Source organism: Parus major, chromosome 24 (genome assembly GCF_001522545.3).
Source record: "Parus major isolate Abel chromosome 24, Parus_major1.1, whole genome shotgun sequence".
NCBI classification, from domain to species: Eukaryota; Metazoa; Chordata; class Aves; order Passeriformes; family Paridae; genus Parus; species Parus major.
The window spans coordinates 5,408,543-5,436,106 of record NC_031792.1 but is presented as its reverse complement, the minus strand read 5'-3'; the positions used below and the strand labels follow the sequence as shown (position 1 = coordinate 5,436,106).

Here is a 27,564-nt window from a genome sequence, read left to right as displayed (position 1 = left end):
TGCCATCCTACAGAACCTCAGTCCAGGCTGCTCAGTGCAGCTGTGGTGGGAAGTGCCATGTAACTTCTGGAGGTGCCCTAAGATCTCTTAAGAGGCAATTAAGAATTTCAGTGTTGCTTTGATATTTGTTGAACAAAACATTGACACAACACACCAGGCTGTTCGGGTTTGTTTTAACTTGCAGTTTAGGTATCAAATAAAAAAAAAATTAAAAAAAAAAAAGAAAAAGAGAGAGAGAGTATGAAATGAATTAGCAAATTATTTTGATTGCTTTGTTCATTTTTTCAGTGAGAAAGTTACCCACCTGGAAAATACTGACTGGCTGCAGGCAGGAGCAGAATTTATTACCTGAGATAAATGGATCTGGGATAAAAGTCCTCCTTATTTTTTCATTTTAGCTGCAAAGGACGATATGCTTCTGTTCTGCTCTTTGTGCCCAAGATCAAATAGGAAGGAACTTTGCATGGGTGTGCCAATGCCTTTCAAGGGGAAGTTTCTCCCCCCGCCCCAACCTTCCTTTTCCTCCTGGAAGCAGCACCTTGGACTTGAGATGAGAGCAGTGTTTGACGTCCTTTTCACAGTGATGCCGGCATGACTCTGAATCCCAGAACTGGCATTCATTCTGCAATCCATCCCATGTGCACAGGCTCTGATCTCTCTACCTTGGCCTTGTTTTATTCCCTTTTTTCTTCCTTTCTTTCCCCATTTCTTTGGCAAAGAAGGCTTTGTGGGAGAAGCCTTGTTTCATTTCCCCGCAGGTCCCGAGGGGCAGCTGGCAGATCTCATATGCAGGGTGTCAGCTGCATTAAATGAACACTCTCAGATCACTGTAAATCCCTATTTACACATAATAAACACGAGGATATAAAGCACAGAGGAAATAATACATTATTGATTACAGCAGTGGCATGTAATGTCCTTTGAAAGGCGGGTGGTGCGAGCCCATCCATCAGTGCCTCCAACGTGGATCCTCCTGCTCCTGGGGAATTTGGGGCAGGTCAGCCCCAGTGTGTGCTGTGTGTGCCCAGCTCCCCTGGCCCCCTGTGCAGAGAGGATGGGTGGGAATGGGGAAATGTGCTAACAGCTGTTTGCAGATTGAGCAGCAAAGGGCAATCCCAGCCCACAAGGAAAAGGTTTTGACAGTGAGGCTGCTGAGGCCCTGGCACAGGATGCTCAGAGCAGCTCTGGCTGCCCCTGGATCCCTGGAAGTGTCCAAGGAAGGGACTTGGATCAGCCTGGGATCGTGGAAGTTGTCCCTGAGGATGGAATGAGATGAGCTTTAAGGTCCCTTCCAACCCATCCTTTCCACATTTCTCACAGAGCACCTTCATGAAACGTGGATAACTTGACTCTGCCCATGGGGAAAGCTCCCTGCCCCACGAGCCACCCCAACCTTGGATCTGAGCTGTTTGCTCACTTGTGGGAGCTCTGCAGTGAAAACATATTAAAGTTCCCTTTTCCTGCAGCTTCTTTCCTGGAAGGGAGGTGTCCCTGCTCATGGCAGGAGGTGCCACTGGATGGGCTTCAAGTTTTCTTCCCAAACTCTGCCATTTCCCTGGCCTGCAGCCCTGTCTGTTGGGCATGTTGGAATTTTCCTTTAGGCAAGAAGGTGCTTGAAAAAAAATTTCCTAAAAGTGCAGCCAGAGCATTCAAATCTCATTGTTTCTCTCATCTCTCCCATAAGGAATGGGTTATCTGCAGGGTGCCCTGGTCAGATCTATATGAGCAGAATGAAAGCTTGGTGCAATACCTGGGGGTGCAGAGTCAGTTATTTTTGGGATTGGGAAGGATGGCTCACAAGCACTGACACCACTCTTACAGCTATCAGCCAGATGCACTCCTAAACAAAAAGTGTGGGGTTTTTTTTTCTCTGTGTCTATGACTTTTTGTTAGGTTTTATGCTTGTATTTTTAAAAAATGGTGATGTGCTCACCACCTGAGGTGCCCTATCAGCATCACTGCCCTGGCACTCGTGTTACAGTGATGAAGAGCAATGTTTTGATGGTTGCTGAAATTGTAGGTGATGATTCCTTCTTTCTCAACAGCAGGCACCATTCCTCATCTCCCATGCGATTCATGAAACTCATTCCCTTGTTTTATCTCTGGCTGAGGTTGCAGGCGAGTGAGGTCGGTGAGGCTTGACAGGCATTTGGAATAGGTTTTGTTGGGTTTAAATGAGTTGAGAGTTCAAAGCCAGGCAGGTAATGGAGCGGTTCTGCTCGCCTTGTTCACTTTGAGGGGATTGCAGACCCTGCTGCTCCTCACAGCGCTGCTCTGGAGGCCAGCTGCTCCAGTCAGGAGAATCCTGAGGTACAGCTGTGTTAGAGGTAGTGCAGGACCACGGGGAATGGCTTCACACTGACTGGGGGCAGGCTTAGGGAGGATATTGGGAAGAAATCCTTCCCTGTGAGGGAGGTGAGGCCCTGGCACAGGGTGCTCAGAGCAGCTCTGGCTGCCCCTGGATCCCTGACAGTGTCCAAAGCCAGGCTGGAAGGGACTTGGATCAGCCTGGGATAGTGGAAGTTGTCCCTGAGGATGGAATGAGATGAGCTTTAAGGTCCCTTCCAACCCATCCTTTCCACATTTCTCACAGAGCACCTTCATGAAACGTGGATAACTTGACTCTGCCCATGGGGAAAGCTCCCTGCCCCACGAGCCACCCCAACCTTGGATCTGAGCTGTTTGCTGACTTGTGCTGCAAGTGCTCACTGCTCTGCAGTGAAAACATATTAAAGTTCCCTTTTCCTGCAGCTTTTTTCCTCCAGGTAGTTAATCTTAGTTTACAGATGAAATGTGCACTGGAGAAAAAGATGCTAATCACACAGTTGCTGCACTCTACTCCAGCCACTGAAAAATTTATTACCATCTGTCCTGGACTGGACAGGGCTGGAGCATCACCCTGCTAACAGCTTGGGAGCAGCAGCAGAGAGACCCAACATCACAACAGGGCATGGCTCTGAGCCCCTGGGGCCACCAGAGACCTCACAGGGGTTGGTACAGGAGAGCTGCACTTCCTAATCTGCTCAGAGGCAAGAAAAGGCTGGGCTGGGCTGGAAGCTTCCAGTGTCACCAGCACATTCCTGGTGCTTTATGGTCAGAGGAGATTTTTATCAACCATTTGTCAACAATCTCAGGCACCTGGTGGGATTCCAACTCAATCTTTGTGGGTGCCTTCCAACTCAGGACATTCCATCATTTAACTACTCAGCTCTTGCCACTTTTTTTTGCCAGCTGTTGAGATGTCATTATTTTGGTCTCCTGGATCCATCATTATGTACATCCCTAATAGGTCCCTTCCCTGGCTGTAACAGGACACCTGGCTTTACATGATCAAGTTCTGACAGGATTTTATAAACACAGAGCAGAAGGCGAGGTCAGAAATCAGACCAGAAATGGGATTTCTCCGGCTCCCAAAGAAAGGTGTTTGGCTGTGCTCCTTTCCGAGCATCTTGTAATATCAAACTGTCTTGGAAGCAAAGTGGTTTGATTTTTGGCCTTTCTCTGCCCTCAGTGGGTTATTGGACTTACAGTTCAGAAGGACTCAAACTGCAGCTCCTGTGATGAATCTTAAATATACGATTTTCACTTGGCTTTTTGCGAGACCAATGTTTCTCCCTGGCAGATCCTCCTGCAACTGCATTTCCTCTCCAGCACCAGCAAGCCCAGTAGAATCTTGGAGCACACAACTATTCCATAAAGTCCCTCTCCTGTGGCTGTGTTTGCTTACATCTCTCTTTTTTTTTTTTAACTAACTTGGACTATTTTCATAAAACCTCACACCCTGAAGAACCCAAAATTGCTGAGCAAGGAAATAATCATCAGTGGTGCAAGGAGTGCTGGTGTCTCTCCTGCAGCAATTAGCAAACCTTAACGCAGCCTTGGCTGTCTTTCCAATTAAACCCTGGCAAGCTGGAATACACGATGTGCTAATGAAATGGGGAGTTTTGGAGCTCCTCTGCTGGCTGTTTGGAGGATATGGGAGCTTTAGGCTGTCTGGATGAAACTAAGCCATTGAAAGTAATGGGCTGGACAATCTCACCCCATTACTTTTAATGGGATTGAGAGAGTGCATGCAGGAGCAGTGCTGGGGAAAGCAGGGGAGCTGCTCCCACAGATCACCCAAGTTATGGCCAATGCTGGGAAAATGCCCCCCTGGCAGTGGGAGCTGTGTGCAGTGATAGGGTTTGGCAGGGAGGGAGCAGGGAAGGTGCATAAAGGCACCAGTGCCACGAGTCAGCCCTGAGCAGGGGCTGATTCTGCTCACAAGGAGGGGAACTGCAGGATGGGGGAGATCCTGCTGCAGGATGGGGGAGATCCTGCTGCTGGATGAGGGAGATCCTGCTGCAGGGTGGGGGAGATCCTGCTGCTGGATGAGGGAGATCCTGCTGCTGGATGAGGGAGATCCTGCTGCAGGATGGGGGAGATTCCTGCTGCAGGATGGGGGAGATCCTACTTCTGGATGAGGGAGATCCTGCTGCAGGATATGGGAGATCCTGCTGCTGGATATGGGAGATCCTGCTGCAGGATATGGGAGATCCTACTGCTGGATGAGGGAGATCCTGCTGCAGGATGGGGGAGATCCTGCTGCAGGATGGGGGAGATCCTGCTGCAGGATGGGGGTGATCCTGCTGCTGGATGAAGGAGATCCTACTTCTGGATGAGGGAGATCCTGCTGCAGAGTATGGGAGATTCCTGCTGCAGGATGAGGGAGATCCTGCTGCTGGATATGGGATATTCCTGCTGCTGGATGAGGGAGATTCCTGCTGCTGGATATGGGATATTCCTACTGCAGGATGGGGGCATCCTGCTGCATGTGCCTGCTTTGTTCCCTCCCTCATAGCCATTTTCCCTGGTTTACCTTCCTGCCCCTTCCCTGTGCCAATTGTACCTGTAGAGGTGGAAGGAGGGTTTAACGTGGGTGAACTACAATGATCTCAGCTGAGGCAGCTGAGCATCGCTAGCACAGCGTTTTCAGCATGAAGATCCAGCCAGTGGCACCAGTTGCATAAATTGTGAGTTTTCAGGTCAATTAGGAAACTGAAAATACTTGAATAGGGGAGAGGGATGGTCATGAGACACAAATATCACAGGAATAAAGATTCAGGCAGGGTGAGTGGTGCCAGGCAGGGTGAGCTGAGGCAGCCCAGCCTGAGGCTGCATGGCCTGGGTGATGGATTTGTTCCTCCTGGTGGCATCAAATCTGCTCCCACTGGGACATGGAAGGAACATGGTCTGGACAGCACAGCAATCAGCCTCCCACAGCCTGAGATTTGCCCACTCACTTTCCTTTCTCCTCCTGCTGAGCATGGCCAAAGCCTTCCCCACCAGAGTGCTTAAACCTCAATACCTCAATCAAAGCAGAAAGGGACAGAAATGTGGTGATGAGATAATCCCTTAAATTTTATGGCTTTCTCCCCCTCCCTGTAATTGGTACCTCACTCCTTGGTGGAGAACTGGGACCTGTTCTCACACTGCCCCTTCCATTTAGTACCACAGCTCTTCCAGAAAGTTTGAACCGAAGGGGAGGAGGGACTGCAGCAAATGCACCTCCAACTGGGATTAACCTGGAATTGCTTCTTCCTTGGTCAGATTACTCACCTGTGATGGTTTGGCAACACCACCACAAGGTTCCCCAAGCTGTTTAGGAACTTCAGCTCCCATTCAAATTCCTGGGAAATAATTCAAGTTCCTCTGAGCAGGAAATGGGGATTAACCTCTGCCATGAGTCTGCCCCAAGGTAACACATTCACGTCACTGATTTTCTTCATCTTGGAGAGGAGACAGCACAGGGTGGACTGGTCACAGCAGGTCTCCTGCCCTTCCCACCTCACGGGCAGGAAGGCAGCTAAAAGAGACACCTGAGAGTTGCCAAGGAGAGGAAAAATGAAATAGAAGCTGAAGATCAGAAATATTTTTAAAACGCCTCAGATGCAGAAGAATTGTAGCCGTGCTGTGAGGTAACCAGCAAATAGAATTTAATTATATGATACACAGGAGAAATGGAGCCTGTGAGGCTGGAGTGTGATTTCCCAGTAACAGGAGGACAGCAGGGATCCCTGCTTGGGCTGTGGTGTGTGTTCACAGAGAGCAGGACGGTGCTGCAGAGCTTTCCCTGCCTCTGGAGGGGAGGGCAGGGCCACAGCTCCCCCAGCCTGCAGCAGCCGGGCACTTTTGGGGTGTCCAGGACGTGCAGCCCTTGGAGCAGCTGGGTAATGGGATTCTCTGCAGGATCTGGGGCACGTGGGCTTGAAGGCAGGGACTGAGGTCAGGCCGAGGAAAGCTGTGATCCCAGCACATCTCCCAGGGCAGAAGTGGTTTGTGCTTTCCTGTGCTGCTGTCCATCTTGCAGACCTGTAAGAGGGATGGCTTAGGCAGAAACACGTCCAAGGTGGAAGGTGTGAGGAGCCATTGTTGATCCAGAGCACGGCTGCAGATGTGACCTTTACGGTTCTGTGGGTTTATTTTTATTATTTTTCTCTCCAGCTTATCCACAATCTGTCAGAGCAGCGTGGGGACTTCCAGGGTTTATTGCAAAGTGTTTCCACTGCCATGTTCTCCTCCCAGCTGAGCTTGCTTTGTTTTATTTTGTTGGATTTTCACCTTAAGGGGGTTTGTTTGTTTGTTTGTTTGTTTTTACAAGGTGCTCTGGGTAGGGTGTGGGGCAGGGACACTCCCACTGTTGTGTGGAACTCTAGACCTGCAGGTAAATGTGGCTCTGAGTGTCAGGGGAGCACCAGAAGTGTTATTTATGTTCCCACCAGGTCCAGGATAATGTGCTGTGGATGTGGCTGATGTTGCTTGGATTGGGGTGGGACATGCAGGGGTCCTTCCCCAGGAGCAAAGACAGTGCAGGGCCTTTCAGTGAAATGAGGAGCCCCAGTGAAATCAGGCCTTCAGAGAAAACCCTGCACTCTTAAGGAATCAAAATATGTGGATTTTGTGTCTTTCTCCCTGTCAGTTTTGTTCTGAGCTGGTTTTAGACCATCTCAAAGTCTCACAATCCCTGCTGTTGAAAGCCCTGCTGGTTTGTACGAGCACATCCTGATCCAATCACTGGAGATGGAGCAGAAGGCTCAACACAGTTTTAGACCAGCTTGATCCATCTTACAAACAGCCCTTGCCTTGCAGCCCCCCTGGTTCACCCAGACCCCCTGTGCTGTAGACTCTGGGGCTTTTTCCAGTCTCTGGGCCATGTCCCCATCAAGGCATTTTATTTCCCTGGAGAGCTTTTTCCAGTGGAAGAGGTGCTGCAGAAAGGTGGGATGGGAAGGTGGGGTCACTCTTCTGCTGTCTGGAGTTGAATGTGCAGCCCCTGGCTACGGTGGGGTGGCAGGAGGTGGCTGAAGTAACGTGGCATCGGTGCCACCACAGCCCTTGCCAGGCAGGTCCCCTGTCCCTGCAAGTGCAGGGCTGAGCTGCCAAGCAGAGCATGGGGGGAAGGGACAGACAGCCCAGGGCCATCCCAGGCCTTGGCTGGAGCAGAGCAGTTCCTGGAGGAGGTGGAGCAGTCACACAGGGTGAGAGGCACTGCTGTTCCCTCTCCTGCCCTGGCCGTGTCCCGGGGGCTCAAGGAGCTCTGTGGAGCACACACAGATTGTGTGGGCTGGTGCAGCACATCCACTGCAGTCAGGCCAAGACAGATGTGCCCAACAGCTGGCTGTCCTGGCCTGTCCCTGGTTGTGCTGCTGTGTCCCTGCCTGCCCTGCCACCTCCCCAGAATCAGCAAACCCTGTCAGTTCAGATCTCCTCCCGGTGGGATGATGTGGATGGTGATGTGTCCTGGTTTCAGGGGCTGACCTGGGGAAACACCAGGAGAGACTGGGCAATGCATGGGCAGGTGCTTGCCTGTTGCTTAAATTTCCCTGGAAGGCTTGTTCCAGCCCTCCTGCAGCAGCTGGCTGCACTGGAACAGAACATTTGAAGACTTGGCTGGAGCAGCAGGTACCATGGGCTGTAGGGAAGCAGATTCATTCCCTGGGAAGCCCTTGAAGTGCAGCTCAGAGCCACCAGCAGCTGGTTGAACAGCACAGGAATCTCACAAGGAGGATCCGAGCTCCAGGGCTGCAGCAAGGCCAGGAACATCGGAGGGGCTGAACTGGGAAAGGTGTCTGGGAGAGCAGCTCTTGAAAAATACCCTGAAACTCACGTGAATGGGGGGAAATGCTGGAGCTACATCTGCATCCTGCAAGATTGTGAAAGGAAACACCCACCCCACAAGAGTGGAGCCTTCAGAAGTGGGGTATGGAGGGAGCAGGTGCAACCCAAAGTCACATGGGACTGCTAATTGAATTTGGGATCATGGGCAGCCCCAGCAGCCTTTTCCAATGCCTGGGTGTGCCTTTTGCCATGATGTGGAATTCTCTGACTGTGTGAGGTACCTGACCCATCTCTCAGCAGTGCAAAACAGGAGTGGGTTTGATATTCAGTATAGAAAATAGATTGTTTCTACATAACCTTTTATTTGATTTTCTTTCAAATAAAACCTGGTGTAGAAGTTATGACTTCTACTTTTTCCTGCACAGGAGGTGTAGTTAAGCTGTGGAACTCGCTGCCCCAAGGCCTTAGCAAAACATTTTGGACAATTTGACCAGTGTAAACGTGTGGCTGTGCACACAAAGCTGTAAAAGCTGTTTGTGTGGGAAGGTTCAAGTACCAACAGCCACCTTACTCTGGGGTGAATTGTTTTTCTTACTGCAGCTCCATCAGATTTCTTACCTTCAGGAAAAGGAAAAAAATAATCCAAAGAATGACTGGATTTGAGGTTTGTGAAGATTTTTCTTCGCTTGTTGGATGCTCCCCAAATTGGACATGTTTGTGAGAGGTTCAGAAAAAGTGCATCAGCCATGAAGGGCTGGGGAGGAGAGTGGGGAATACAGATGGATTCCGTTCTGAACTTTAGGGACAAAAGGCTCTGTGTTGCCACTAGAGAGAAAAACCTCTTCAAAACACTCCAGTGCTGAGTTACAACTTGGAGGTGCCTCTTTTCCCTTCATTAGCCAGGGAACACAGGGATATCATTCTCTTTGCTCAGCAGCACAAATCCCTCTTCTTTCTTTCTCCTTCTGCCAGTTGTGTTTCCAGCTAAGAAGCAACTTTTAATTGTCTGGTACCAAGGCAGAGCTTGTTCCCAGGAAGAGCTGCCTCCTGTGTGTTTCTCTGCTCTTCCCCTTGAAGCTTCCAGTGCTGATGCCTTGCAAGGCAGCTGGAGAGCTGGATTCCAGTGTACTCCAATATTCAAGGCATGTGCCTGTCCAAAGTTGTTTGTCCCAAAGAATCTCTCCCTGGGTTACGGGGACTCCGGTGTTCTACTGGGTTGAAAGAGGCACAGAGAAAATCAGCACATCCAAGCTTTTTCCATTATGGTTTTTAACCCAAAAGAAATGTTTGAGAGAAGTTTTAAGAGTCCTCCAGACCTTCACCCTTCAGCACCAGAGATTCCCAGTAGGGACAACAGCCCTGGTACTGCTTTGTGCTGTTGCTGTTCTCAAATACAGGTAGGTGCCTCTCCAGTGGTGTTTAAGGCAAATTTAGGTCTTAAAAGAGTTTCTACACAGGGCTTCAGTTTTGGGGAGTCTTCTGTCACCATGCAAGGCTGAGCTGTGCTCTCCAAGGTCTTTATCTTGTACAGTAATCAGAGAGGAGACTGGAATGAGAAATTCTTCAACCAGAACTGGTTCCTGAATGGGGACAGTTTTCCACAAGCCCCACTGGATGTCCTTCTCTCTTTCCAGGTCTGTTGGCTGTGGGAGAATAGCCAGTTGTGTTTTCCATCTCAGAGCAATGAGCTGGCAAACATCTCTGCTCCATCTGTTTTCTTTCATTGATGGATTCTTTAAAGTCAGATTGTGGTCCCACAGGGACACACTCAACTAATCCTCTGCTTTTAAGATTTTATTTGTGCAATAAATGGATGACAAGGTGGTTTGCGAGTACATAATACAATAAATGGGTTTATAAATGCAACTTTTTTGCAGAGCACTGTACAATAAAATACAATACCACTCCGGCATTTAACACTGATCTCTGCTTCATTCATATTTCAAACAGTAATGTGCCCATTTTCTCATCTGGGAAGCCTCTTAGGTTTTTTAATACGTTTTTATAAATTAACCAGGCACAGATTTAATAATAACGTGCATTCTTATGGCTTTTTTCATCTCCAAAGATCTTGGATTGCTCTGCAGTCTTAACAGTGTAATGCAGAAATTCCGTGCCAAAGGACACGTGTGCTCTCTGCCGAATTGCAGCAGGAGTTTGGATGGCTCAGGAATGCTCCTGGATGAAAATGACATCAAGGGAGGAAGATTGAACCCAGCAGTCATGGCAGGAGAGCTTTCAGGGGAAGGTGCTCCATGGGTGCCCAGGGCAGAGTCCTCTGAAGAAGAGGTCACAGGGATGTTTGGGATGGTTCTGAGCCTGGAAATCAAGACCACGAAAAACAAAGAAAATGTTCTTTCACATATTTCTTCAGAATTTGGGATGCAGCATCCCTAGACACAGAGAAGCCAAGAGCATGGAAAGCCTCAGGAGATCAGGTTTTCTGTCCATATTTCTTCTTTATCAAGAAGACTGTATCCACCAGGACAGGACACCTGTAAGCAGGAGGATGAGGTTCCTCCATCAAAGTGTGCAATAACCAAAATCTCTTTGATTTGGTGATGTAGAATCTTCTCCTATCACCTTCCTGGCCAACTTAGGAAGGTGTTGAGCTTCTTTCCTCAGAAAATTTCACGTTCTTTGGAGAGCTCCCAGCTGAGTTCTTTGCTTCTGGGATCCTGGGGTGAGATAAGGCTTTTCCAGCCCTCTGCCTTTCCTAGTTCCCACATTTTGGTGTCACAGGGATACCTGCCATGGAGGTTCCCCATTCCCCATCCCAGAAAGCAGAATTAAACTCACAGATCTAACACGCAATCAGAAAAAATATTTACAGGTAGTAAATTACCATCACTGTAGAAGAAAAACATGACAAAATAGAAACGTGATATTTATGTTAATACAAAGTTTTAAAAATTTAATTTAAGAGACCAGCTGTTTCTGCTTCTCTTATAAGAGTTTAATTGGTATATAATAGCATAGTTAATTAAATACAAATCAATAGTTTAAACCAGCTAATTGATATTTAATATGTATGGGAAAATATAACTTAGTTGTAATATCATTAGCTCAATATTAAATAAGCAATGGAATTGCAATTATGCCTTTACAATGATTATAAAGTTTATCGTTCTTTAATAAACTTGCAATTAGACAGGGTGAGCTGAAAAATTATTAAACAGGTATTATTGGGCTATTAAATGTTTATTATCATTCCTGGTGGGATACAGCTACACAATAGTACATATTATGATTATGTTAATAAACCCTTATTACAGCTTTGCAGCTTTAGCCTTTAGTGCACCGGTGATCGGGTATTTCCTTCCCTTCCTGAGTGGTGAGGGAAGGAATTGACATTGAGTACAGAAAGTAATGAAAGAACAAGCAGGAGGAATCCATAGTTTGTGCCAACACTGAGAGAACTTTCTTCTTAAACATCTTTCCCCTCTATTTCCCAGGCTGAGGAACCCTTTCTAGAAGACATCAAGATCTTGTTTCTTTTAATTGTCTTTTGCTTCGTTGTCACTGGCAATTTGTGCTTTGAAGTTGTTCTAGCTTTGCCCAGTGAGTTTGGGGGTTAATTAATGCAGGTACTTGTGAGAGAGTTGAAACCATGGCTCTGCTGTGTGGTTTTCAACCAGGATACTTTAGCTCCCACTTCATCACAGTGCCTGGCATGGTCAACTTCAGCTGTAACAGCTTTCACCATTCTGAGAAATTTAATTGTCATCACAAGGAAATGGATGGGATTGATTTGGGGGAGATGGGGACACGCAAGGGTTAAAACATTCTGGTTTCAATGTGTCTCAGCAGCTCCCCTAAAGCCAAGACATTTAAAATGCTGGGTACCTGCTTAACTATTTTAGCTTTAGGTAGCCACTAAAAGCCAAAATGGTGAGACATCCTTAGGCAGCAGAGTCATCTTGAAGTATTTTACCTTTTAAAGGCAGTCTCAAGTATTTAAAGGTGCCTTTAGCTATAAAGATTTTTGCATGTTCTCACAAATTTATGGTATGAATTATTATAATGCAGCGCTTTTGTACAGCTCCTTTCATCATGGGATATCAAAGTGGTTTATAAGTGTTAATTATAGCACCCCTTGGGGAGGCAAAAGGGAGACAGGCACCCACAGCAGCCTGCTAAGCCAGGCTTAGAGAGACAAGAACCCACATTTCATTGGGATCCAGCTCAGCCTGAGCCTCCCTCCCTCTCTGAGGGCTCAGCTGGGCCTGGGACCTGTTGGGCAGCACAGCTGGGCCTGGGGTTGGAGCCCCTGCCCAAAACCCCCTTTTTGAGAGCTTTTTGCTCAGTGCAAGGGGGAAGTGAGGTCTGGACACCTGGGTGGTGGGATTGTCCCAGGACACTGCAGCTCCTGCTGCCCCAACACTGCCCTGGCTCGGGGTGTTCAGGGGCCACCATCATTAGAAGGACCTGGAGCTGCTGGAGTGAGTCCAGAGGAGACCACAGAGATGTTCCAGGGTGGAGCCCCTCTGCTCTGGAGCCAGGCTGGGAGAGCTGGGGGTGCTCACCTGGAGAGGAGAAGGCTCCAGGGAGAGCTCAGAGCCCCTGCCAGGGCCTGAAGGGGCTCCAGGAGAGCTGGAGAGGGACTGGGGACAAGGGATGGAGGGACAGGACACAGGGAATGGCTCCCAGTGCCAGAGGGCAGGGCTGGATGGGATATTGGGAAGGAATTGAGGGTGGGCAGACCCTGGCACAGGTTGTCCAGAGAAGCTGTGGCTGTCCCTGGATCCCTGGAAGTGCCCAAGGCCAGGTTGGAACCAGGCTTGGAGCAGCCTGGGGCAGGGGAAGGTGTCCCTGCTCATGGCAGGGTCCTTAAGGTTCATTCCCACCCAAACCTTTCCATAACCTTGGTGATGTTTGTGCTCAGGGTGTGTGCAGGCTGTGGCAGGCCCCATCACTGCAGGTCTGTGTCCAAGAAAACCCAGCCAGAATCCCCACACAGGCCCCGGCTGCTCGTCTGAGTCCGAGCAGCGCTGCCTTGCTCAGCTGCACTGTGGGCTCTGCTGCCTTGTCTGACACTAATCTAATTGTGTTGTTTTAATTACTTTGATACCTTGGTGCTCGTTGGAGGCTCAATAGCAATCGATAGGGTTTTGTTTTCCTATCAATAAAGACATAAAGCTCTCACCTGCTTTGCTGGCTCTGTGCAGTCGGCCCTGGGGGCTCTGCGTGGGCTCAGGGCTCTGCCAGGCACGAGGAGTGCGTGTCCTCACAGGATCCTGCATGGAAAATCCCCCGAGCCCAGCAAGGTCTTATTGATTCTCACTGTCAGGCAGGGCTGAGGAGGCAGCCTGAGCTGGGTGTCCTTGCAGTCAGAGGCATCCTGTAGCCAACACCTTTCTGTGGTTGTGTACTTTGTGCAGACCGTGGTGGAGCACGTTACCTGTCCTGGAGAGCAAGAGAACGGCTTTCCATCACCAGAGGTAGACAATGGTTGCTCATTACCCCTTCCTGTTAATTCAAGAAACCACTCAGAGTTCTGGTGGTTGCTTAATTTGCCCTGATCTTTAGGCATCTTCACCTGAGTTTCTGAGTTAGTCACCACCTTTTATGGCTGATGAGAGATTTACAAGCACCCCCAAAGACATCTTGAAAGGTGGAGTCACATTCTGGAGACGCCTGTTTCTCTCCAGGGCATTCCCTCCAGGACAAGGAGGATTTAGGGGAGTAATTAAATTTCAGCTTCCTCTGATTATTTCAAGAGACTTGCTTTTGTCTGAGCATCAGCTTCAGTGGGATTATAGGTGTCATTTGTTTGGGTTAGATGCCAATTCCTCCCTGATGGGAGCCTTAGGACCTCCTGCCAGGTGGAGCCCTGGACAATGCTAGAGTGCTTTAACTGGGTTTGTGTGTGCCCTGGCACCAAAAGAAGTCTGTTTCTTTCTAGGTTTAGGCACAAATTCTGCCTCATACTGTGCACAAGAGGAAGATGTAACCTCTCTGCTGGGATGCCATGGCAGCAAGCACTGTTAGGGAGGAATTCTCTGTATCTGGGTCTATACCCACGTGGATCTGGGGATCTTCCCTGCACATCACATCTCACTTCCCTCTTCCTCTGGAATGATCCAGATCTGCGATTCAACCCCAACTTTGCCTTGTGGCACTGAAAGCCAAGTCTGCCAGGCAGGTCCTGCTCCTCTCCAGCCACTGCTGTGTTCTCCAGCCTCCTGCTCTGCTGCCTTTCCCTCCTGTGAGCGGCACAACTTCCCGGCACTCCTTCCTCGGCACGGGGGGCTCTGCACAGTCCTCAGCCACATTAAGTAAACATCAAAGGGGCTTTGATCAGCGGGGCTCTGCAGAACACAGAAGCCCCTGAGGAGCTCTGCAGGTCCACAGGCAGCACTGGGGACATGGTACCTTAATTTTCTGCACTGTGACACAGGAGAATTTGTTTGAAGAACGAGAGCTCTCTGCCTCTCGGAGACGCACACGGGGAGAGCGCCTGTGCTCGCAGCCTACTTCTGGAAAAACCCAAGCTCAGATCTCTCTGTTTGTTACCAAGAGTCAAAAAGCCCCATTAACAAATCAAGGCATCAAAGGCCTGTGGCTCCTCAGACTCTGGCACTCTCCTGTTCATAGGGTCACTTGCTTGCTTCTGAAGAGCAAGATTCCTCAGGCCAGAATTATCTTCCCTACTGAGGGCCATTTCCCGTTTCACTCTGCTGCCCACTAAGGGAGAAAGGGATGAAAGAGTCCTGTTGTTGCAACATGCTGCTGTGGAGGAAGATGCAGCTCATCCCCTCACTTGGAATAGAGAAATGCTTAAGCACAGGCGAGGGAGGGGATGCTGACCCTCCTGTCTTTAGATGCACTGTCTTGGGCCCAGCCAAGCTCTGCTCTGAGAGGCTGCCCAAAGGCTTCAGCTATGTGCCCACCTTCCTGGAGCTTTTCCTGAAGGCTGTCTCCAGCAGGATTTGCTCCCTGCAGCAGCCCCATGTGCCTGCTCCTGTCCCCAGCCCAGTCTAACCCCACGCTCTCTTCTCTTGCAGAACTGGGGCTCCCAGGAAGAGGATGCTGCCTAGTACTGGGGTTCATGTACAAGGAGAAGTACCGCAGGATGACTGAAGGTGAGCAGTTCCCTCACCTTCTCTTCTTCTTCCTCTTTAGCAATCTCATTGTGAGGGGCTTCACCTCTAAGGATGTGCTGGGTTCTTGTTCTCACCCAGGAGAAAATCCCGCTTCCCCTTTGATCTCTGGAACATCTTAGAGGCCATGCATGTGGGGAGCCCCCTGTGCAAAGCTGCAAGAGAAGAGCAGGAGCTTTGTGCTTCCAAGCATCCAAAACCCACTGTCTTTTCCTACAGAAAGGATTTGTCACACAGGAATCTCTTGCAGCAATTGCTGCACTCTGCTCTTCTTATTCTAGTTGGGTGGCAGTGGTCACCATGACACTTCCAGAATCCCAGTTTCCAGTGCCTTTGAACCTCACAGAGTTGCCATTACACTGCTCTTCAAACTTCTACTAAAATTTCCCTATTTTATATTCCAGTCATTCCCCAAGTACTTTATGAGCATTGATTAATCCATAGAAATATCATAAATAATTATGAAGCATAATAACTAAACAAAAACTATTTATACTCAGAAGAACTGGCATCCTTGCTTCTGGTAGCTTCCTTTCCTGGAGCCAGCCCTGGTGCAGCCCCTTCTGATTAATGGATGAGAGAAGGAAGCCCAGAGCCTGTGAGATGGGAGGGTCTCTGAGAAGTGTCACAGAGAATTTGGCTGTGAGGTCACTGGGAATGGGAAACTTGAGCCAAGCATGGATTGAACCCTTTTTAGGGACTCTGATTGGAAATAATTTGGACAAAGGGTGTGATCTCTTGTCCTACTGTGCTTCTTTTTCTGGAAACATCCATGGTCAGGCTGGATGGGCTCTGAGTAACCTGGTCTAGAGGAAGGTGTCCCTGCTCACTGCAGCTGGGTCTGTTTGGGTGACCCTTCTAACCCAAACTATTGCAGATTCTTTTTCCCCACATGGGATGGAGTTTTGTGGCAGTTAGCCATGGGGGTGTCTGCTCCTGCAGGAAGCCTTTTGCTGTGAGAGTAAAAGGTGAGTTTCCATGGAGTAAAACTCACATAGAGGCAAGTTTATGGCTCAAACATTAGTTAGAAGATCAAAGGTTCCTTCACGTTCCCAGGAGCCTGATACTGAGCTGATAACATGGGGAAAGTACTTCACAAGACTTCACCTCATGCTTGTTAATTACCACACACTCTTTAAACATTGATTAGAGGATGTTTTTAATGGAAAGGGGCTGCCCCATGGGACATGAGTGCTGTGAGAAGGTGCAGCCTCCCTCTCGGTACCTTCCTGTCCCTCAAGCCTCTTGGACAGGCTGCCTGTGGCTGTGTCCAGACCCTGGGGATGCTCACAGCATGTTGGAGAGCTGGCAGGACCCTGGGCATCCTGCCAATCCTTTGGGATTGCTCTGGTCCCCTGATGGAGTCAGAGCCTGCGTCAGCCTACGAAGTGAGCCCCCTTTTCAGGCTGAGCGTGGCTTTGTGTGGAGAGAACAAAGAGACATGAAAGGCCAAAAGTAAAGCTTTTGTGAGGGAAAGGGAACAAAGTGTTCCTGCCTGACATGCAGCCAGTTTCTGGCCCCTGCAGGCTGCAGGGCCATTATGTTTAAAGGTACAATCTGCCAAAAACAAAAGTCAGGGGGATTTCCATGGATACAAAGACCACCTAGGACTTGTGTTTTCATTCAAAGCAGTTACAGATGACAATTGCAGACATCCAGCTTCCCAGGGTTTTGGTGGATTGCAGTGCAGATCCACACTCTATGGTGTGTGAGCTGCAGTGGGGTCAGATGTCTGGTCATCTACAGGAATTTCCTATCCAAAGTGCCTGAGCACCTCTTTGGGCCAGTTCCCGTGCCAGGATGAGGAGAGAGAGCAGCTCCCCTTTTGTATTTGTGCCAAGTGAAAGCTTTTTCTCCCTTTAAAAAGAGGTTGAAGAGCAGCCATATTAAAAAACACAAGGGAGCTGAAGGAACTGAAAGCACAGGAAGGCAGTGGGATGATATGAGGTGTGGGGTCTCCATCCCAGAGGAAACAGGTAATTGCAGGGACCATCAGAACCTTCCTGCCATTTACTGGAGACATCTACACTGGCTTGGAAGTAGATAAGCACAAGAGGAGTTGGAAGCCTTCACAGTGTGGAAGAATCATTTACAGATGGGAAATCATTTCTTAGGTTGGATTTAGGGAAAGGTTCTTCCCCCAGAGGTGCTGGCACTGCCCAGGCTCCCCAGGGAATGGGCACAGCCCCGAGGCTGCCAGAGCTCCAGGAGCCTTTGGACAGAGCTCCAGGGATGGCCAGGGTGGGATTTGGGGGTGTCTGTGCAGGGCCAGGAGTGGGACTGGATGGTCCTGGTGGGTTGCTCACACCTCAGGATATTCTGTGATTCTGTGAACATGCTGGTTTTGGCTGTCCCCACAGAGAAGATCTGGTCTGGACGCTCACAGATCACTTTGGCAACCTCTCCCAGTGGGGTGAAATAGATGTGGGTGAGAGAGGCACAGCAAGTGGTTTTGGTGGCATTGTGCTGTTTTTTGACCAGTGGTAAGGGATGATGTCCACTAGAACATCTGGCTGCAGATGTGGCTCTTCCAGCTGAGCTGGGGCCCAGGATGAGGAGCCAAGATTGGTGTCCATGGATATTCCTCTGCCCACATCATTTCCATCAGATCCTCATCTCCATCTCTGTGTAGTGATCAGACAGGTCCAGGTGCAGTGTTGGAGCCTCTCCCAGCTGTCAGGCACCACGTGATGGGCACAGCAAACCCAGTTTGGGCACTGTCCTTGCACTGCTGTGCTGTATCAGGTGCAACCACTTCTCTCTTTGTAAAGCCCTCAGCAGGAAAAGTCTGGATTTGGGGGTGGATTTGGCTGGGGAGCAGGAAGGCACAGCTCCAGCGTGGCTGCTCTGAGCTGGTGTGATTGATGATGGGCTGGTCTCGTGCTGGTCCCGTGCTCTGCTGTGCCCTGGGAGCTGGGGGGTGAAATGGAGCTGGTGACAGTTGTAGACAGAGGGAGAGGCAGAGCTGTCTGCAATGACGGCCGTGCAATAAAGATGCTCTGGAGTTAATCCTCCACCATCTGTCTTCATTCTGCTAATAACCCACTCAATCAGCTGCTGCCGACTGTTTGTTAACATTCAGAAACAGATACATAATCAGGAGGAGCGTGCTGTTAGCTCAGGAGGGGCTGGATTGCTCCTTGGGAACGGCTCTCCCGTGGCCATGAGGGTGGAGCAGTGGGAGCCACAGAGGGTGGCCTGGATGTCCCACGTGCAGTGCAAGGGAGGTGGTGCTGGGGCTGGAGCTGATGCTGGGCTGGCAGTGAGCTGGCTTACCCTGCTTCTGCCAGGGCTTGTGCCACCCTGATTCAGGGTGATTTTGGAGTAGAAAAATGTTTTCTAGGAGGTGGGTCACCTTAGTCCCTCAAGAAAAAGCATTTTGAGCTACTCTGAAAGTTTAGGTTTGTTCTTCCATTCCACTTCTCCTTTCTCACGCAGTTCTCTCCCAGGGCAGGCAAGGGGTGTGCTGGAATATCTCTCTCTGCTAACCCATCATGCCTGGTCCCTCCCTGTCCATACCTGCAGGCCCCAAGCTGGCCTTGCTCCGCTCTCCTCTGTAGTGGTCCAAGGCAGGAATTCAGATGCTGCTCCTGCATTTTACTTCTTGTCTCCTGCCTTTGACTACTTGCCAGATCTAACTCGAGTCATTAGCAAGCGTCACTGCAGCAATTATGGCACTTTTTGGCTGCCATTCATAAAGCTACTAACGGGAACGATTAAGCACTGAGAGGTGTCAGCCTTCACCTCCACCACCTGTTCCCACCAGCCGCCAGCTGCAGGAAGGTGCCTGTAACAACATCCCCCCACACAGGGCAGCAGGACAGGGCAGATCCCTGCCCTCGTCTGACCTCCCCTTCCAGACTCTTCGCTGGCTCTCATGTCCTCACATGTGGAGGGCAGATGGCATCTCCATGGGATGGACACAGCTCTTGGTCTATGAGGGGCTTTGTCTTTGTGCCCAGCACGGAGCGGGGAAAGCAGGCACGGCTGGGGAAAGGGACAGAAGGATTTGGTGCAGCATCTTCCTCCTGGAGCAGTGAGTGGTTAATGATCTGTGCTCAGGGAAGGACAAACCCTCCTCTTCAGAGAGAGGCAAACACTGCCTGCTGTGCCAGGAGAAGGCTGTGCCGCAGTTATCTCCGGCAGCAGCCGCTCTCTGTTTGTGTTGGGGCTGGGCTGTGCATTCAAGGTGTCTCCATTCCCTACACAAAGCACAGCAGCACCACAGCCTGTGCTGCAGAGCTGCAGCTCCACATAGCAACGAGTGCTCTGCCTTCTGTGTGAGAGGGAGAGCTTGGCAGATCATCTCTGCTGGGGAAGGGCTGCCCAGACCCAAGGTACTCAGCTTTTCTTTAAAAGCCATGTGGGGCTGTTGGACAGCATAAGACAAATCTTCCATTTTGGGAGGGTGAAGAGTGAGGCCTTGAAAGTTTTTCGGTCTGAGCTGCAATCTCACCTTGACTCTTCTGTTTTGAAGGTTTGGGATCTTATTTGAAGACACTGGGACTAACGGAAAGCTCTGATCTTTTCTTCATAGAATCTCAAAATGTTAAGGGTTGGAAGGGACATTAAAAATTACCTGGTCCCAGCTTTCCCTGGCCATGGACACCTCTAGGGATGGGGCATCCACAACCTCCCTGGGCAACCTGTGCCAGTATCTCTTCATTCTCACAGTGAAGAATTTCTTCCTGATATCTGGTCTAAATTCCCATTTGTGCCCATTCCCTCTTGTCCTGTCACTACAGCTCCTAAGAGTTCCTCTCCCCCTGTCCTGTGGCTCCTTCAGATACTGGAAGGTGCTATAAGCTCTCCACACAACCCAATCTTCTCCAGGAAGGTGCTCTCGTCCTCTTGTCAAAGTCATGGCCTCCTCTGGACTTGCTCCAACAGCAAGTTGTTGGGAGAAGGGGGAGGAATTCATCCACATACCTCAGACATGGGCAGGGTGAGCTGGCCCAGAGAGACAGGGACAGTGGTGGCAGGAGAGCCACCAGCCTGTTCTGTTTGGGATGATTCCTGCATCCATGCAGCCCTCACAGCCTGCAGCCTCTAGGGATCATGGAACCTTGGAGTCATCCAGAGGTGTGGCTTGGAAGAATCCTTCAGGATCACCTAATTCCAGCCTCTGGAAGGTTGATTCTGTCCAGCCCTGCCTGCAGAGCTGGGCAGCTGCCAGTTCCTGCTCGTGTTCCCAGCTCTGGCTTCACATTGTGACCTGCAGCTCCACGTGGGGGGCTTGTCCTGACCCTTGGGGTGGCTCCAGTCTGCAGCAAGGTGCTGCATTTTGGTGCTGCCAGACATGGGGAGAGAATTGTGTGCACATGAAAGCTGGGTTTATGGCTTGTAATTATCTCGTATCCATTCTTAGAATAATTATAGCTCCTCCATTATTAATAACTGGAATTCCAGTCCTTGTCATAGATCACAAAATGGAGAGGAAGCACAACCCAGGGTTTGCATAATGTACCTTGGCCTAAATCGAATAATTGGTAAAATGGTGAAAATTGTTCGGTTTTCCCCCATTCCTTGATGCTGGAATTAGTGAGATATTAGTGCAATTAGCCAGTGCTTCCATTTGAGGCTGCAATCATTTGGTTTGTAATTTAGAATAAATGTAAAAGCCCACTTATGCTTCCAAACGGATTATTTGTCCTGTTTAAAAGTATCTAATGGGGCGGCTGTCATCTAAGCAAGATACATTTGACCCATTTCAATTTGTTTCCCTTTTAATCTGCTATCTGTTTTCCTGGATCTTTTTTTACTAAAACCATAAAGAAGAAGTGGGCGAGAGAGACCAAAGAGGGAGAGAATAGAGGTGTTATAGATCCGGAGTTTATCATAAGCCAAAGTAACTCGAAATCAAGGCTGTTAAACTGCAGAAAGCAATAAAAAGAAAACACTATTTGGAATCGTTTAAAGGGCCGAGTGCCTTGTCAATGAAAGGTTGCTCTATTTGACTGCTCCTTAATAGCTTCTCTGAGGCAATCTGCAGCTCCTGCAGGAGTGAGGGCTGCGGCTCCTTCTGCAGCAGCGCTGCTGCGGGGCACAGCTGGCTCCTTGGGGAGCTGGGCAGCACTGCTGAGCTGGGGAAATACAATACCAAGGAAGACAAAGAGGAAAGGAGATGGATTTAAACAGCTAACTGGGTTAAAGTTTTAAAGCACGTTACAAATATTGAAATCCTTGATAATGTGGTGGGCACAGAGCGTGGCTGAGTTGGCGTTTGTAGGGCTGTGGGCAGATCTGTCACAGAATCACAGAATCATGGAGTGGTTTATCTTGTAAGGAACCTTAATGCTCATCTTGTTCCACCCCCAGCCATGGCAGGGACACCTTCCACTGTCCCAGGTGGCTCCAAACCCTGTCCAGCCTGGCCTTGGACACTTCCAGGGATCCAGGGGCAGCCCCAGCTGCTCTGGGCACCCTGTGCCAGGGCCTGCCCACCGTGACAGGGAACAATTCCTTCCCAATATCCCATCCAGCCCTGTCCTCTGGTAGTGGGAAGCTATTCCTCCTTATCCTGCTCCTCTATCCCTTGTCCCAAGTCCCTCTCCAGCTCTCTTGGAGCATCTTTAGACACTGACAGGGGCTATAAGATCTTCCCAGAGCCTTTTCTCCAGGTGAGCACCCCCAGCTCTCTCAGCCTGGCTCCAGAGCAGAGGGGATCCAGCCCTGGAGCATTTCTGTGGCCTCTCTGGACTCACATCAGCAGCTCCAGGTCCTTCTGATGTCTCATCCCTCACCATCCTTCCCTCCATACCCTTCCATTTCTCCAGTGGAGAACAGAAAGACTCACAATATATTTTCCTCCCAGAGCCTGAGCCTCCTTTCTACAATGGTCTGATTTGCAGCTCCTGTCTGTCAGGCCCCATGTTACTGCCTGGAGAGAAACCAGCAGGGGCTCTGGGATGGAGTCCCTGCTCTTTTGGGGAAAAATGGCTTGTTCAGAAAAGCTGACTGTGCCTCTGCTCCAAATGTCTCTGTGCTTGACCGCCTCTTCTGCTCCCTGCCATAGTTCAAACTGGGTTCAGTGAACCCTTCCTGCCAGCAAAACCTCTGATTAGAGCGTGGCACCGAGACACAGTGGCATATTTGTGCCACCCATTAACAGCCCAGCAAGGCAGTTGCTGCCTCAGAATTACTTGGATTTATGGGAACACTTAAACTAGATCCTGCAAGTGACTTTTACATCTGCAGCAGCACAGGCTGAGCATGAATCTTCCTGAGCCTCAAGGATAAATAGGACCTAGTCCCTCTTATCCCTGTAAAACATGACCTTTCTCCTCTAGCAGATGCCAACAACCTCAGTGCTGCTGTAGAAGGTCAAACTTCTCTTGGTTCTGTGGCCTGACAGTGGAAAGGGTCTGTCCTTTGGGACCAGACCTGTGACATGTCACTTGGTTTAGTTCAAATATTGTTGGCTCTGCTCAGCCTACAGCAGAGCTCAGCAGCCCAGAAACAGCTCCAACAACACCCCAGCATCTTCCCACAGCTTTGCCCTCTGGGCTTTGCACTGTCTGCACCCTGGAGATGGGATTCCTGCCAAGCTTTGCTCCAAGCTGCAGGATCCCTGGCACAAACTGCCCTGGCAGCCACATTTATCAGCTGATCTCCACTCTCCCCACGGGCTGTGGTGGGAACTCTGCATTGTCTACTCTGCTGTCACTCCCTGTGAACGTGCCACCCCATCCTGGGCTCACAGCTCTGAGGTGGGGGAGCTCCCACTGCTGTCACTTGTGTCCCTGCACAGACACCACCACAACTGATGAGGGCCAGCAGCTCAGGGTAAGCTGCACTGAGCCTTTTGTTCTTTATCTGACAAGGGCCTTGGGAAGGAAGAGGAGAGTGGATAGAGCTGCTCCCAAGGTGTTGTTAAGGATGTGTTGTTATCTCAGAGGTCTCATTGATATTTCCGTGGTGCTTTGTGTGTCTGGGAGCTGAACAAGGCAGGGATGTAAGTGAAACCTGAGGAAAACCAGTGTTAGAACTGTCTGTGACTGGTGTCAGGGGAAACTCTGCCTGGCTTGGTTCAGCTGGAAAACTGAGTAAGGCAGGATCTCCCTGGCCATGAGCCGAGTCCTGGCTGGTGCTGAGCATTCCCGAGGATGCTGCTCAGGGAAGGATCCCGTGTTACCTGCTGTTCATTCTCCCCAGCTTCCTGCTGCTCTCTGCTCCTTTGGAACATCCTCTCCATGATGTTCCAGCTGTCTACAGCGGCTGTAGAGCGGCTGAACAACTCTGCTGGTCATAAATCTGATCCAAAGCTCGGGAGCTTTACGGTAACGGTGTTGTTGTAGCAGTTAATGGTCGAAGGGTATCATTTTATCTATTGATTTGAGCAGCAGTCCCCTGTGGAAAGCTATTGCTGCATGGTCTTAAATAAATGAATACGATCTTTCCTCACTCCCTGAGTACCAGCATCAGACATTTCAGGAGCTGCTTCCCTCGCTGTTCAGCCTGCAGTTGTGTACAGAACCTGGATCCTGTGGAATCTGTGCACTGCTCCTTTGCAGGACTTCCTTGGGGGAACCACTAAAAACATTTTGGGAATCTTAGGCTGGAGAGGGACTTTTCACAAGGGCATGTAGGGGTGGGACAAGAGGAGATGGCCTAAAGCTGAAGGAGGGCAGGGTTAGATGGGATACTGGGAGGAAATTCTTCCTTGTGAAGGTGCTGAGGCCCTGGCACAGGTTTCCCAGAGAAGCTGTGAATTCCCCATCCCTGGAAGCGTTCCAGGCCAGTTTGGACAGGAACCTAGGATAATGAAGCAACCTGGGATAATGGAGCAACCTGGGATAATGAAGCAACCTGGGATAATGAAGCAACCTGGGATAATGGAGCAACCTGGGATAATGAAGCAACCTGGGATAATGGAGCAACCTGGGATAATGGAAGGTGTCCCTGCCCATGGTAGGGGGTGGAACAGGATGGTCTTTAAGGTCCCTCCCAACCAAACCGTTCTGGGATTCCATTATTTACACACATGGATCAATATCTAGAGTGGGATATAGATTATTTCAGCCACTTGAATTCCATTGCCCTTGCCATGTCCCTTTAGATCCTTTCTGGCACAGAAATGGGATGTGCACCTGAGGAATATGGCAAGTTGTTGGTAAAAGCTTGTCCTGTGAGCTGTCCCTGGCAGCAGGCAGAGCTAAGGCTGGGGCCTCACCTTGCCATGGCTGCCTGGCCATCTTTTGGTGCTGTGGGCTTTGGGCCAGTTTCTTTTAATCAGGAGGTGGGAGGACATGAATGACAGGAGGTCCAAGGCTTCTGGAGATGGCAGCTCTGGCTTTCCCAGCTCCACGCTGCTCCAGGCTGAGTTTCCCTTGGAGCTGGATCTGCTGATAGTTTTCCCTTCTCTGCAGAGCTGTCACTGCAGCCTGGGCTCTGTCATTGTCCCTTGTGTCCATGGGGATCCTGCCAGGGAGGCTGCTGGCAGCAGTGGGATCAGTGATCCCAGGCACACTGCTGACACAGAATCATGGAAATGTTTAGCCTGGAAAATATCTCCAAGATCACTGAGTCCAGCCAATAACCCAGCACTGCCAGGCCACCTCTAAAGGACATGGTGACCACCAGAGCAGAGCCTGGACAGGTGGGTCTGGCTGTGCCATCGAGCCAGGTGCTGTAAATCCCCCTGACACGGACACGAGAGCCTGGCTGTGTGCAAGTCTCCAGCCCTCAAGGCATCTGGAAGCCATTGCTTTCAAGAAAACAATCCAGATTTTGGTCAGAAAGGGGGCAGGATTCTGCCAGCATCCAAGACTGGAGAAAGGGAATCAATAGCATCATTTCTGCTATTTTTGGGGGGCACTTGTGGGGCACAGACACTGCAGTGCACACTTGGCTGCAGGGAGACACTGGGATTGTTCCTGCCTGCTCTGGATCTCCAACCTCCCTCTTCAGGAGGCAGCCACATGCTTTCTGCAGGCAGAGATGGTTTGCTGCTGCTGCCCAGACTGGAGCAATGAAGCAGTACCAAGCTCCTGTCTGTCAGAATATAAATTAAAACTGCTGCAGCCTTGTAAGTCCCACCCTGAGACACACTTGGGATGGACACACAGCCAGGCCTGCCATTGAAATGGCTCTTGAGCCAGCAGGAGGAAATCTGCTGTGCAATTGTGAGCAGAAACTGGAGTGCTGGAGCACTTCCAGCCCAACAGGCAGTGGGGTGGGAGCTAAGACTGGTGTAAAGACAAAACCCTCTGGTGTTCTGGGCACTGGGGAGCCAGTGCCTTTGCTGTGCTTGGAAAAGGCTTAAATAACTCATTTTGAAGCTCTATCCCTGGGGCTTCCCTGTGTGCCACATAACACCATCCCTGCAGTCCCAACCCACAGCTTGAAGCTCCTCTCTTACAGGAGCAGTGTGAGGCAGCTCTATTTCACTGCTATAATGACAAAATGGGATGAAATTGTGTGTTTCAGGCCAGCAAAATGATCCTACTTCCATTCCTCAGTGAAGTGGGGCTGTGCTGGATTTGACTGAAAGACACTGCCAAGCACCCAGCAATGCACAGCTGTGTTTGAGATGACTTGGTTTTAAACCCTTCTAAAAATCTTTTCTTATTGTAAGGAAATAGGGAAATCTGGTTGTGAAGTATCCAGCTGAATGCTGCAAGCCCTGCTTTTCTTGTTTGCCCCAAGTTATTTGCTGTATCTGGCCAAACCCTCCCACCTTTGTTCACTCAATGATCGAAGCCTTCAGGTTGAGGCTGATGAAGATGAAAAAAGTGGGAATGGTCAAAAACCTGCAGGACAGGTGTGGATCATGTGTGGGGGGAGAGTGAGTGGAACCCCCCAGACCAGGCAGCCAATGCAAGGATTATTTAGTAGCCAAGGCTGCCACGATGAACCTTCAGAGAGCAAAGAACATCAGCCACAAACCTTCCCAGTTCCCTCCAGTGCAGCACCAGCCTCGGGGTCAGTATCTCTGTGCCCTTCCACACCCAGTATTTGCTCCCATGGGTATGTACTCCTCTATAAATGTATTAATGGAGCTAATCTCAAAGCATATCCAGAGATATAACTTGAGATGGATTTTTTTTTTTTCTCTTTAACAAAGATGAAGCTTTTATATAGACAGGGAAAAGAGAAGGGAAGTGAAATGTTCAGTGACTAATGATCCTCATCAATATTCATGAGAGTCAGTAGCATTCCGAGATTTAAAATAAAGGAAGAAAGAGAGAAAGGCATTGACTCCTTTAGAAGCTAAATAAAATATTTAGGTTGACCTGGAGATAAGTGTGCTGGCTCGTTGTTGCCATCAGCTCAGACCAGTGTTCAATCCTGGAGCTTTCAAAGTGGGAACTGAGCTGCTGGTGGATTTTCCTGGAGACAGGGAAGGACTGGGTGGGCTCACACAGCAGGAGAAGCCTTCAGCTGAGGGTCAAATCCATGCTGGGACAGATGCTGTAGCACCTCCCAGACAGGGAGGGAACAATCCCTGCCCCAGAAGCCGCTCCCTCAGCCAGCCAGAGCTGGGGTGTGGAATTGCAGCCAGGCTGGGATCAGGCATGGCCCGTCCAGGTGAGTCCCACCATCCACCAAAGGGCTCCTGTCCTGGCCATTCCCTGCAGTGAGACCCCTCTCTGGGACAGGGGATGGCCTGAAATGCTGGCTTGGAGTGGACACTGAAGGATCTAAAGCAGCTTCAGGGCTCAGCTGCCTGGGGAGAATATCCTTTCTCCAAGATGCAAGCAGCTGTAGATACTGGGGAGCTGATTTGCTGTTGTGGGAGGTGTCTCCTTATCTGTTTGCTGTTTTCTTTCTTCTTGCCCATCCCTGGCCCCAGAAAATCACCCCAAGTGTACCGAACTTGAAGGTGAAGCTTTAAATGTCTCAAGATACTTGTGAATAGATGGGAGAACCTTAATCTCAGTCTTTTGTCAGCTGGGTGGGAGGAGAAGGAAAACTTCTGCAGAGAAATAGCTGCAATACAGGTTTGTGAGGATGTAGCTCTGGATGTGCAGCAGAGATGGTGGAGACAGAGAGAATACCAGGACCTTAACAAACAGATTTAACTGCAGACAGAGCACGCCTTGAAGAAAGGCTTCCCCCACCTTCTGCATGTCTCCTCTTCTAAATCCTTTTCCTTTCTGCCTCTGCAACTTGCCCTTGTCTCCCTCTGCTTTTGAGGCTGCTCCTTTTCATTTCCAGGCCATCCCCTCCCTCCTCCAAGTGACAGCTGTCCCACCCCTGCCGAGGTCGTTTGCCCTTGAGACCATCTTTGATCTGTGCCCTGATAGAAGGGCCGAGTATTGACTTTGGCTGCAGCTTCATTAAGAAGCAGCCTCATTTGTCAACTTGTTTGTTTCCAGAGCTGCTTGGGAGAGGGCAGAGCTTGCATCCCCTCTGAGCTGGG

General features: G+C 49.9%; 1 protein-coding gene across 1 annotated transcript in view; it reads left to right on the top strand.

Annotated features, from left to right (window-relative positions):
• The window catches only part of KIRREL3 (kirre like nephrin family adhesion molecule 3), a 352,766-nt gene that overhangs the window by 212,131 nt on the left and 113,071 nt on the right, over positions 1 to 27,564 (top strand). Inside the window, exon 2 of the mRNA XM_015649833.3 lies at positions 15,105 to 15,182. Within this exon, the coding sequence (XP_015505319.1) occupies positions 15,105 to 15,182 (78 nt within the window). The remainder of the gene's footprint in view (positions 1 to 15,104; positions 15,183 to 27,564) is intronic.